The sequence below is a fragment of the Ochotona curzoniae genome, unplaced genomic scaffold, assembly GCF_017591425.1.
Source record: "Ochotona curzoniae isolate NIBS_2020 unplaced genomic scaffold, NIBS_Ocur_1.0 contig_1, whole genome shotgun sequence".
Taxonomy (NCBI): domain Eukaryota; kingdom Metazoa; phylum Chordata; class Mammalia; order Lagomorpha; family Ochotonidae; genus Ochotona; species Ochotona curzoniae.
The window spans coordinates 37,172,353-37,184,922 of record NW_024464918.1 but is presented as its reverse complement, the minus strand read 5'-3'; the positions used below and the strand labels follow the sequence as shown (position 1 = coordinate 37,184,922).

The 12,570-nt window shown below is 41.8% G+C and overlaps 1 protein-coding gene across 2 annotated transcripts in view; it reads right to left on the bottom strand.

Annotated features, from left to right (window-relative positions):
* Window positions 1-12,570, bottom strand: part of SEC24A (SEC24 homolog A, COPII coat complex component) — a 64,679-nt gene that overhangs the window by 2,946 nt on the left and 49,163 nt on the right. For both annotated transcript variants that reach the window (XM_040971942.1, XM_040971934.1), the window contains exons 16-22: window positions 12,120-12,293; window positions 9,894-10,004; window positions 7,818-7,993; window positions 6,506-6,643; window positions 3,768-3,872; window positions 3,398-3,490; window positions 1,327-1,430 (exon numbers count right to left, since the gene is read on the bottom strand). In XM_040971942.1, the coding sequence (XP_040827876.1) occupies window positions 1,327-1,430; window positions 3,398-3,490; window positions 3,768-3,872; window positions 6,506-6,643; window positions 7,818-7,993; window positions 9,894-10,004; window positions 12,120-12,293 (901 nt within the window). The remainder of the gene's footprint in view (window positions 1-1,326; window positions 1,431-3,397; window positions 3,491-3,767; window positions 3,873-6,505; window positions 6,644-7,817; window positions 7,994-9,893; window positions 10,005-12,119; window positions 12,294-12,570) is intronic.

Here is a 12,570-nt window from a genome sequence, read left to right as displayed (position 1 = left end):
CTTGAAGACTTTTGTTGATTTATGCAAACTACATGTTGCTTAGTAGAACATTTATAGTGGAATGAGGATAAACAATTAAGCTTTTTAACTAAAAAGTTCATTAAAAGTTAAGTGATTCCAGTCATTGGATATAAAACAGAATTTAGCAGATTTAATTATTGCTTTCACGATTTATTTATTTTTGAAAGTCAGACAGAGAAATAACTTTCAAATACTGGCTCACTCCCCATAGGCTCCTAACAGCGAGGGCTGGACTGAGCCAGAGCCAGAGCTAGGAACAACGTATGGGTGACAAAGGCGCAAGGATGACGCCCATCCTCCTCTGCCCTCCCAGGTACACTGCAGGATCTCAAGCACGACAGCCATGATTCAAATCAACATGATAGTGTGGGAAGCAAGCAAAGGAAATCAGCTGTGCCACCACACCAACCTAAGTACCATTTATTGCGAAGGATTTGGTTTCATTTTGGTTTCTAAAGTTTTATCAAAGATTGCCATAAACATTGAACACATATAAGGACTCTTCAAAAAGTTCATGAAAAAAAAGTCTGGATTTTTCTCATTTAATTATTTTTATTAGGAAGTCAGATAGGGCCCGGCGCGGTGGCGCAAGTGGTTAAGGTCCTCGCCTTGCACGCCCGGGATCCCATATGGGCGCCGGTTCTGTCCCAGCAGCTCCGCTTCCCTTCCAGCTCCCTGCCTGTGGGGCGGGAAGGCAGTCAAGGACGGCCCAAAGCTTTGGGACCCTGCGCCCGCGTGGGAGACCCAGAAGAGGCTCCTGGCTTCGGATCGGCATAGCATCGGCCGTTGCGCTCACTTGGGGAGTGAATCATCGGATGGAAGATCTTCCTCTCTGTCTCTCCTCTCTGTATATCCGTCTTTCCAATAAAAAATAATAAAAATAAATCTTAAAAAAAAAAAGAAAGTCAGATAAAGAAAGACTGAGAAAACATTCTTCCATCCAATGGTTTATTCCCCAAATAGCCACAAGGGCCAGAGCAGAGCCCATCAGAGGGCAGGAGCCAGGAGTTTCTTCTATATCTCCCATGTGGGTGCAGGCCCACCCTATACTGCTTTCACAGGCCACAAGCAGGGAGCTTGACGGGAAGAGCAGATGGGACACAAACTGGCAATCATATGGGATCCTGGGGATTTAACCGTGGCATTATTGTGTTGGGTCAAATGTTTAGATTTCAAGTATTACTGCATCAAACTATTTTCTAATTACATGTTTACAAACTTATTGAAGCCTCTTGTTTTTCTATACTTCAAATCAAATCCTTGTGATACCAAACCAACTAACAGCAAGTGAAAAACACAACTCACCTTATTACATAAAGTATTGGGAAAAACGGTCTCTGTTCTCTAAGCCAAGAGATGAAAGCGATCATTCTGGCAGATTCTGGTGTATCAAGTTCTGGAAGGTCTGTCTGTTAAAAAAAAAAACAGTTAACACCCAATTTACTATCTCTATAAAATGTACATTATACAAAGCCAATAATATCCACCTTACTCTCTATATAAAATGTGTGCTCTACAGTACTTTCCCATTTACAACATGTGATCTGGTTGGTCTGCAGTCACATGGAGAGGATCCTAAGATTAACAATCCGACCAACTCCCAGTTGATGATACTATTACTTGGGTAGGGACTACGATGTTCTAGGAATCTAAAACAGAAGTCAGCAAACTTTTTTGTCTTAACTTTAAATTACTGTTTAGTTTAGAGACAGAAACAGATAGAAGACAAACTACTCCCGCCTGTTGGTTCATCCCCTACACGTTTGTAGCATCCAGGGCTGCAACAAGGCTCAAGCCAGAAGTTTCAACGCAATCCAGGTCTCCCATGTGGGCAGCAGAAACCTAACAGCCTGAACCATCACCAGGACCTCCCTAGGGCCACAGAGTCGGGAGCCAAGAAGGGCATCTGACCCAGGTACTCCAATAAGTGACCCATATATCCTAACCACTAAATAAATGCTAACCTTGCCAAACTAATTTTTTTTGTCTTTCTTTTCATTTTCCTTTGTTCTTTTTTTTTTTTTTTTTTTTAAGATTTGTGTATTTCTATTTGAAAGGCATTTTTACAAAGACATAAGGAGGGGCAGAGAAATCTTCCATCTGAATCACAGGCTGAATCACATTTCGCCTGGCTGCAATGGCCACAGTTGGGCCAGTGTGAAACCAAAACACAGGAGCTTCCTCCTGATCTCCTACATGGATGCAGTGGCTCTAGCACTTGGACCATCCTCTGCTGCCCTTCCAAACAGCAGGGACCTAGATCAAAGTGCAGCAGCTGCAATTCAAAGCAGCACCCATACTGGATGCCAATGATGCAGAGACTGAGCCTACTATACCATGGTCCCAGTCATGAAATGTTGTTTAAACACGTAAGTCCTTAAATGACTTCCATAAATGTAAAATAAGGTGATTAAATAGAATATAATCCAAGGACACAAAGCCTTGAGACTCTGCATCCGCCTGGGAGACCTGGAAGAAACTCCTGGCTCCTGGCTTTGGATCAGCTCAGCTGCAGCCATTGCAACCACTTTGGGAGTGACCCAGTGCATTAAAGATATGTCTCTCTGTCCTTCTCCTTCTCTCTGTAAATCTGTCTTCCAAATAAAAATAAACAAAAAAATTTTTTAATTATTTATTTAAACATAGTTACAGAGAGAGAGAGAGGAAAAGATAAAGAGATTTCCATCTGTCAGTTCACTTCCATGGTCAGCTTGAAGGCAGGAGCATAGATGTCCTCCTCTCCCATCAGGGTGTAGGGAACCCTTAGCACTTGGGTCAACTTCTGCTCCTTTCTTAGGCACACGAGCAGAAGCTGGATCAGAAATGGAACACCTTGAATTGGTGTTACAGACCTTGGCTTAACCCATAGTACCACAATGCCCATACAAGTATACTGTCGTAACAACCTAAGAAGGCTGTGGATCGTGGGTTAAGTCACTGCCTACACTTCCATCAGCCAATAGGGACACCACTTGGAAGAGCAGCTGCTCCTGTCTAATGTTCCTAAGAAAACAGCAGATGAGGTTCATGTGCTTGGACTCCTGTCATCCATGATGGAGACCAGGTAAGTTCATAGCTCTTAGCTTGAGAATGGCCCACTCCAGTCACTGCAGCCATTTGAGAAATGGAATCAGCATATGGAAGACCTCTTTTTCTCTAACTGCTTTTCAAATAAACAAAAGTAGAAAAAAATATAACAACAGATAAGCCAATGACACATGAATGCTAAGACACACAATGAGTATTTTCAGAAGGAAAAGAAACTATCAGGACAATTGGTCTTGGGAAAGATTTTTAGCAGTAATTTCTGATTCCAAAATTGAATAGTCATATTTTTACAACCTTTGAAATGTGCTTTAAAGCTACTGAGACTTACCATAATCTGTGGAATTGATGCATAGTTTTGAACTCCTAGAACGTGGCTTAGGAAATGCGGTGCACAATTTTTTCCAATCCAAAGCATCAGGACCTAGGGACAGGAATGAAATACTGCGAGACGGCAAGGCGGTGCAGTGCTTAGCAAGCTGACTCAGCTTGACCCAGAGGACACTTTAAAAACTCAAAAAGCACAAGGACATTCAGTGAGTATACAGGCTTTCAAATAAATGGGACATTTTATTTTTGTCATGAAACAAGAAGGTGAACACAAACAGAGCTGGAGGTGAAGAGCCTGCCAACCTGTGAGGAAGAGAGTGGACAGGCAAGCAGTCAGAGGCTGAAAGAGGTGGCCCGAGTCAGTCACTCACCGAGCCTGCATCCATGAGGAATGCCCCGTCTCTGCTCAGCTTTTCCACTGAGAGCTGAAGAAGTGCAGGCTGAGGTATTGTTCTGTCATTGATGTTGAGGGCACCCTGAGGAATTAAGTCAAAAAAAGAGAGCTATCAGACACAGGTGAGCTGGAGTCACAACTAAACAAGATGGAAAACTAAATGAATGTTGCCTTCAAGAGTTCTGATCTGACCTAGGGAAATTATTATATATACATCTAAAGATTTCTTTATTTTTGTTGCAAAGCCAGATATACAGAGAGGAGAAAAGACAGAGAGGAAGATCTTCTGTTTGATGATTCATTCCCCAGGTGAGTGCAACGGCCGGTGCTGCGCCGATCCAAAACCAGGAGCCAGGAATCTCTTCCAGGTCTCCCATGCAGGTACAGGGTCCCAAGGCTTTGGGCCGTCCTCAACTGCTTTCCCAGGCCACAAGCAAGGAGCTGGATGGGAAGCAGGGCCGCCAGGATTAGGACTGGCACCCATATGAGATCGCAGTATGCAAGGTAAGGACTCTAGCCACTAGGCCACTGCACCAGGCCCTGATTAACAATATTTAAATTTTTAAAAAGGAATTATTTACCACTTATCTAAACAAAGCTAATCTAAGTCTCAGGAATGTTCTAAACTACTGCTTTACAAATAATAATTCGGGGCCGGCATGGTCATTTGACTGGCTAACTCTGCCTTGCAACGCCAGTGTCACATACGGGTACTGGCTAATGTCCTGAGTACTCCCCTTTCCATCCAGCTCCCTGCCTATGGCCTGGGAAAGCAGTTGAGGTCGGCCTAATACCTTGGGACCTTACAACTACATGGGAGACCTGAAGAAGCTCCTGGCTTTGGATTGGTTCAGTTCTGTCTGTTGCAGCCACTTGGGGAATAAACCAGCTGCCTGAAGATCTGTGCCTCTGTCTTTCCTCTCTGTAAATCTGCCTTTTTAAATTAAAATTAAAAAAATAAAACTTTTAAAAAATGAATTCTTATATATGTGAAAATATACTTTATTATCATAAGGTAATGATGGTAAGAGCTGCTTGGTACATTATAGTTAATTGTCCTAAAAGTCCTACATATAATTATTTCATATAATGCTTAAAGCCACAAAACACATTAGGATTCAAATTGCCAAAGCAAAACTAGGTTAAAAAAAATATTTTTTTCGCTCTGTGCATCGGCACCCTTTCTTCACATTCTTCATGCTGATTTTGGAAAACTGCTCTTTTCCCTACAATAATAAGGCTTAGCTCTTTAAGCACTGAGCACCACAGCATGTTAAGACCTCTGGGCTTAGGAATTATAAACAGCCAAGAGCCTGTAGCCCTCAAGGAAGGACTATCAGATCCTAGCCAGAGACCTGCCAAAATGAAAGAGAAACTAGAAAGCCCTTTCTGGAAATCCAGTAAAGAAGGTTGATAAGAAAGAGTTAAATTTGGGGTCGGCATGATACTGTATCAGTTAAAGCGATCCCATATGGGCTCCGCTTCTGATCCCGGCAGCTCCAATTCCCATCCTGCTCCCTGCTTGTGGCCTGGGAAAGCAGTTGAGGACGGCCCAAAGCCTTGAGTTCCTGCATCCACGTGGGAGACCTGGATGAAGTTCTAGACTCCTGCCTTTGGATCGGTGCAGCACTGGCCACTGCAGTCAATTGGGGAGTTAATCATCGGACAGATCTACTTCTCTATCTCTCCTTTTCTCTGTATATCTGACTTTCAAGACTTTTTATTTTTTATTGGAAAGACACATCAGATTAATGGGGAGAAGGAGAGACAGAAAGATCTTCCATATACTGGTTCATTCCCCAGATGGGCACAGGAGTTGCAGTTGAGTTAATTCAAAGCCAGGAGCTTCTTCTCAGTCTCCCATGCTGGCTCCTGCTCAAGTTTTACAACTAATCAAGTTCTGACAACATCACAACCAATATAAATAGTGCTTCATATTTAAATGATTGTTTTTATTCTCTGAATTAAAGATATACAATGTACTGCATTTGTTATGTTAATTTGCTAGAGTAATTTTTTAAAGAAACACTTTTATAGTCTAGAGGTTCTATTTCCTCCCTACACTCTGCCACGAGCTCATAGGCCAGGGGTTCTGGTAAGCCATGCTCCTTCCCGCGGGTTCTGACAAAGTGGACTTGTTGGGGTGGAGGCTGGCACACACCCGGGAACCTTTCCCTTTGGCTTGCTTTTTTCTCTGCTCATTTTCCTTCATCTGTTTAACAAAGCTATCTGGGTTCTTAGTGTGTTTAGCATACTCAATACTCACATTAACATGTTTGTTTACAGCAGTGCCACCAGCTTTGCCTTGGCCACATATGGGAGGCATTCCTTTATGAATGGTACCCATTCCCCTCCTGTCCACAATATCACTGCTCTTGTAAATGTGCACGTATGTGGCCAAAGAAACAAATTTATGTTTTCTGAAAGGCCTATCAAACATATGTCGGATGCCTTTCCTCTTTTTTTTATACCTATCATCTTGAAAAATAACTGCAAGGCAGCCATTCCATTAGAAAGGTTAAATTATGAGTTTTGACTATGAAGTATGACTATACTACTGCAGTAATACAGGGGAAATGAGCGGTGGGAAGGGTCATGAAGAAAGGGAGAAGGAAATCCCAGAACCTATGGAACTATATCATAAAATAATAAAATAAAAAAAATTTTTTTCTTTTAAAGAAAGGGAAAAGCTACTAAAACAGAAATCAATCTTACCTCATCTGAGAGATTGTCGACTCTGTACAAACTGGGATGCGTGGTAAGCATAAGGTGAACCAAGGGCTGACATTTCACTTGACACATAGCAAAAATACGTTCATCTAGACGTGCATTTGTCCCAGTCTGGAATGATTTCTGTAATAATTAAAAAAAAAAAAAAAAAAACCTTATTTGTCTCCAAAAAGGCATTTAAAGAATGCATATAGAAACCCTTAAATCTGACATGATTAGCAGTTTCTGTTCATTTTTATTAGGTGGGGCTTCTCCCTTTATCTCCCCATTTACCCCAGATACAGAAAAAAAAAGAGAAATAATAGTCTTACCCACCTTCCTGTAGCCCTTGAACCTTTGTGCCCTAAGTAGCCATGTAAAGATTGTCAAAAATAAAGAAAAAGAAAGAGCCTGAAAAAAACTGTAGGTATATCTCTAGCTTAAAAAAATTTTTTTTAAATAATTTTTACTGATGATAAACTATAGCTGAATGTATTTTTGGTGTGAAAGTTGATGCCATAAAATGGGAGAGAACAAGGAATGATTGAATCAAATGAGCCTGCATGTCTATCTCCTCAAATGCTTCCCATTTGTGATGTATTTCTCTTCTGTAACTGAAACACTGTACCCCCTGACCAATGCCTTTACATTGCTTCCCACTCCCTTGCCCCTGGGGACCACCATACTGCCCTCTGCTTCTCTGTTAATCTTTTAAATTCCTCATGTAAATGAGAATATGTACTATACTTGGGTATGTGCCTTCTGGTCCAAGAATAAACTACACAATCAGCGCTCTGTGAGTTCTACAACCTCAGATTCAAACTGAACAGAATTTGTATTTCTTATCAGTATAAAAGCTATGTGCATAACACCCACACTCTATTAGGAATTCCAAGTCATCCAGACGTGATCTACACAACAGGATGTGTATGTGTGGGCGATACAAACATCCCTGCATTTTACACCAGGGCCAAGAGCATCAGACTCTGGTGTGTACGGTGGTATCCTGGGACTCAACATCCTGTAGCCTACAAGGCATGAGTGAAGAATTCTCGCTAGGGAAAATTCATTATTAGAACTTTGTGTAATATCCCCAAATATTTTATCTGGTAAGCATCTCACGCACGAGACATTTGCTGTAAACCACTCATTTGGAACTCTCTTTTGTTAATAATCTTTTTGAGAGTCAAATAAGAGAAAATGTTCCCATCTTCAGGAATCTAAAGTTGCATAAACTTCTATCTCCAATGTTTAGCCGTTCACAGAATAGACATTTTGCCTTTTGATATTTCACCATATCAGTTTCCCTCTCAATTACCTGTTTAAGGAGAGCCAGCACAAACAGCGGGAAGAGTCGCAAAGAAAAAGGAACCATGAGGCCGGGCTGCTGGTTACTGAGGACTGAGGCTCGGTAAGCAGAAAGCGAGTCAATGACGGCATTCACCAGAGCATCTCGAGCGTCGCTCAGACTTGCAGTCATGGATCTGTCAACAGCTAATCAAGGCAGGGAAGGGACAAAAAAGGTAAGAACCACTGTTAAGAGTCAAGATGACAGTGTATAATTACACCAAATCTTAGAGTTATTACTGCACAATGAGCCAAAACATACAGCAGTTAACTGCATGCATTAGAGAACCAAGTCAACCTTTGCTAAAAGCTGTTTTTTCATCACCAGAAACCAGACTGGAGGTGCAGAAGCTGGGACTCCAAAAGCCATTCCCACACAAGATGTGGCCACTCAGCCTCAGGGTCACCCCATCCTGCAGATTATTTTAAAAATCGACAGACAGTGCCTGAGAGGCAGTTAATGTTTTCCAACAAAATAAATATAACCATGGGTACACTGTTACAACAACCTTGAAAGAAAAACAAGGAAGGCAGTGACCCTCATATCCCTTAGGCCTTGGGCCCCAACTTCCAGCAACATGGAACACTAGCTGCTGGTGGATCCTTCACAGGATCCTTACTACAAAAAGGTTCCAAGTAGTGAATTCAAGACAATGGGCAGCTCTCCCTGCTTTAGCATGTTTGTATGTGAAGCAAGTGGACCATTTGCAAGTCTTCCTTGATAGAGAGCAGGAACAAGAATCCAGCTAAGAAACTTAGGGAAGATGTCTAGTGAAGCAATGGAATGCCTGGATCCCATAGTGTAGAGCTTGGGTTCAAGTCGTGGATCTGCTCCCAAATCCAACCGTCTGTTAATGTGTAACTGGGAAGCAGAGGTGGTCACTCAAGTGCCTGCCACCCACATGAGAGACATAGAATGAGTTCCTAAATGCTGGCTGTGGCCTGGCCATTCTCAGCCCAGCATCTAAGTAGTGAAAGAATAGATGGGGCCCGGCGCGGTGGCGCAAGTGGTTAAAGGTCCTCGCCTTGCACGCCCGGGAGCCCATATGGGCACCAGTTCTAATCCCGGCAGCCCCGCTTCCCTTCCAGCTCCCTGCCTGTGGCCCGGGAAGGCAGTCGAGGACGGCCCAAAGCTTTGGGACCCTGCACCCGCGTGGGAGACCCGGAAGAGGCTCCTGGCTTCGGATCGGCATAGTATCGGCCCGTTGCGCTCACTTGGGGAGTGAATCATCGGACGGAAGATCTTCCTCTCTCTCTCTCCTCTCTGTATATCCGCCTTTCCAATAAAAAAATAATAAAAATAAATCTTTAAAAAGAAAAAAAGAATAGATGAAAGTTTTGTCTCTGTCATCCACAGAGACAAAGGATCTGAAAACAGGATACAAATCAAAAAGGTAACTATACTCGAGATGAACGTAATTAAGTAAAGGTATTAATAAACCTTCCATTAGCTCACATGATCTGGCTAATGGTGCAAACAGAATAAGATTGAAAGGTACTTCAAAAGTTCATGAAAAAGAAATATTATAAAAAAATCGATGAAAATGTTTTTGCACCAAAATAAACTCATTTTTAAATTCCATTTTTAAGAAGGTTTTATTTATTTTAAGGGCAGAATTACAGAGAAAAATGTTAGTACTAGGGGAAGAGACCCTCCTTCCACTGGTTCACTCCCCAAATGGCTGCAAAGGCTGGGGCTGGGTCAGGTTGAAGTCAGGAAACAGGAGCTTCCTCCAGATCTCTAACATGGGTGCTGAGGCCCAAATACTTGCACCACAATTTGCTCTCTTTTCCTCAGGCCATTAGGAGGGAGCTGGATCCAGAGTGGAGTATTCAGGACATCACTTAGGTCCACATTGGATGCTGATGTTGCAGCTTTACCTGCTACACTACAACAATGGCCTCTCAAATAGCCACTTACCAGCCAACACAAGGACCCGGAATAATCAAACATGTGAAACCAAGTATACACAAAAAACAAAATTACATATATTTATCTAATGTTATTGCTTAAAAACTATTTGAACTAGGTAATGACACCTCTTACCCATATTGGCCAGCAAGCCTGCAATTGCTTGAACATCAGCTCCAAGAAAGACTTCATTCAAGTTGGAGACCACAGGCAAGCACAAAGTATGCACACGGATTCTTCTTTCACCTTTGCAGAAAATATGCAAATGATGTGAAGGGACAGCATGTTTCAAAAGATTATTTTAAAGAAACTGGAAAAAAAATACACTTTGTTCCAATTTACAACAATGTGGGTTAAGCAGAGGTAACATTAAAAAGAAATTAATAGTCACAATATTGTTTCTTTAGTAATTACCCAATGACCATAATAATTATAAGAAACAAAATGAAAACCTTTGAGAATCAGACTTTACGCACTTATCTTAGAAAACTTCCCAAGCAGCAAGATTTTTACATTTTAGCTAAAAAACTAATACAAAAGGTAATTACTAATTACCAAGCTATTAAAATGAATTATTGAACAAATTACTAACGATGATGCCCATAATACAAACTAAAGTGGTAAATGAGTAGCAAAAAGTAGCAAAAACATATATATATATATATATGTATGGAACTCACATCAAATAATTATAAAGACAAGAAATCTTTTTGTGAAAACGGCTAACACAATTTAGAATTTTTATTAAAACACTGATAAAAAAACAAAAAGATAATGTTCAGCATTTTATATTTACAACCATTGTAAGGCTAAAATGAAACAGGCAACTGGAAGGGAATAAAAATTAACAATGTTTTTTTGATGCTATATGTCGTCAACTAAGATTTTTCAGGGTTGCTACTGTAGTCTAGTGGGTTAAGCCACCACCTGCAGGACAGGCATTGAGTGGGTGCTGATATAAGTCCCAGCTACTCTACTACCGATCCAACTCTCTGCTGGTGTGCCTGGCAGGGCAGGGAGAACGGGCCAGGTGCTTGGATCCATTGCCTACATGGCAGATGTGGATGGAGTTCCAGGCCCTTTTTTTGGCCTGGGCCAGATAATGGAGAATTTCTCCCCCAGCAACCTCTTCCCTGTCAATATATAACCAAAAGTCTTTCAAAAAACAAAATTCAGAGCCTCTTCCGGGTCTCCCACGTGGGTGCAGGGTCCCAAAGCTTTGGGCCGTCCTCGACTGCTTTCCCAGGCCACAGGCAGGGAGCTGGAAGGGAAGCGGGGCTGCCCGGGATAGAACTGGCACCCATATGGGCTCCCGGGCGTGCAAGGCAAGGACCTTAACCACTTGCGCCACCACGCTGGGCCCAAAATGTGTTTTCTATATTCTATTATAAGCTCCTCTAAAACTTAACTCAAGAAGCATGGGAGGTTTAAACCTTCATCCATGGCACTGGCATCCCATAAAGGAAGTAGTTTAAGTTTCAGCTGCTCCATTTCCAATCCAGCTTCCTACTGATGTGCATGGGAAAGCAGCAGAAAGCAGCTTGAGTTCGTGGGTCCCTGCACCCACGTGAGAGATCCTAAAGAAGCTCGTAGCTTCAGACCAACCCAGCTCCAGATGCTGTGGCCATCTTTTGGAGTTAACTAGCAGATGAAAGATCCCTGCTCCGCAGGTAAAATCACATGATACATGGTCTGAACTTGCAGTGTACATACTGGGACTGGGCCTCCTCAGTTGTTGATGCCCAGCAGTGAACGGCATGCCCAGATGCACATGGGGGACACAACAACCAGTTCCTCTAGGCCAGCAGAGGATGCTGAATGTCACATCAGAGGATGGAAAGCAGAACAGGTTGGAAAACTCTCCTGGCCAAGCTCTTACACCAAGCGTCTGGGTGTGTTGTGGATGCATTAAGATAGACTTTGTCAACCAATAGTCCTTGGAAAATTTTTCTCAACACTGGAGTAACAAAACCAACAAAGTCTCAGAAATAATAAACCATTAACATAACACTTTTGGAGCATTCTTTCCCTACATCAGGGTCTCTAAAATGACATCAGGTGACCAAGGAGTAAGTCCCATTCCTTTTTTCCGCACCACTGTATATATAGGAGAAAAAAATTGAAAATATTTCTCCTACCAACCTTCTTCCATCCCTCGATCCTCCCAACCCTAATCAGCAGCCACACGGGGATACATCTTTCTCAACTATGTAAACAACATTAAAAATAAAATGAAATTTTAAAAACAGTTTAAAAACTTACTGTTATCACAATACTGTGCTTTTGGCTAATAATACTATTATGTCACTGAAAATACTGTGTATTTATCATCACAATAAAGGTAAATAAACAAAAACTTACCTTTGCTGGATGTATATAAGAGTGCTGACTGAAAAGAAACCAGCTGGGTGTCAGTGAGATTCTCTTCCACAGACATCTGTACTGCATAGCCAGCGTCTGGGTTGACATTAGGCAAAGACAGAAGGTCTGTGGACCGAACAAAGAAGTTCCCATGGAAAGTATGGATGGAAAGACCTAAAGGAGAAAAAAAAGAACAATTCAAGTAGATCGATATGCTGGTATTTACTTTTTGTTCTAGTCATTCATCAGAATAGTAGAAAGAAAGTTTATATAAGACAAAATACTTAATGAAGGCAAAAATTAATAGGTGTCTTCTTCAATGAACATGTTCTAAATTATCAAACAACTTTTTTAGAATTGGCACATTGGTAATATCTTTCACTTGCAGTGCCAGCATCCCATATGGGTGCTGGTTCAACACCCAGCTGTTTCACTTCCAATGATTCAGCTG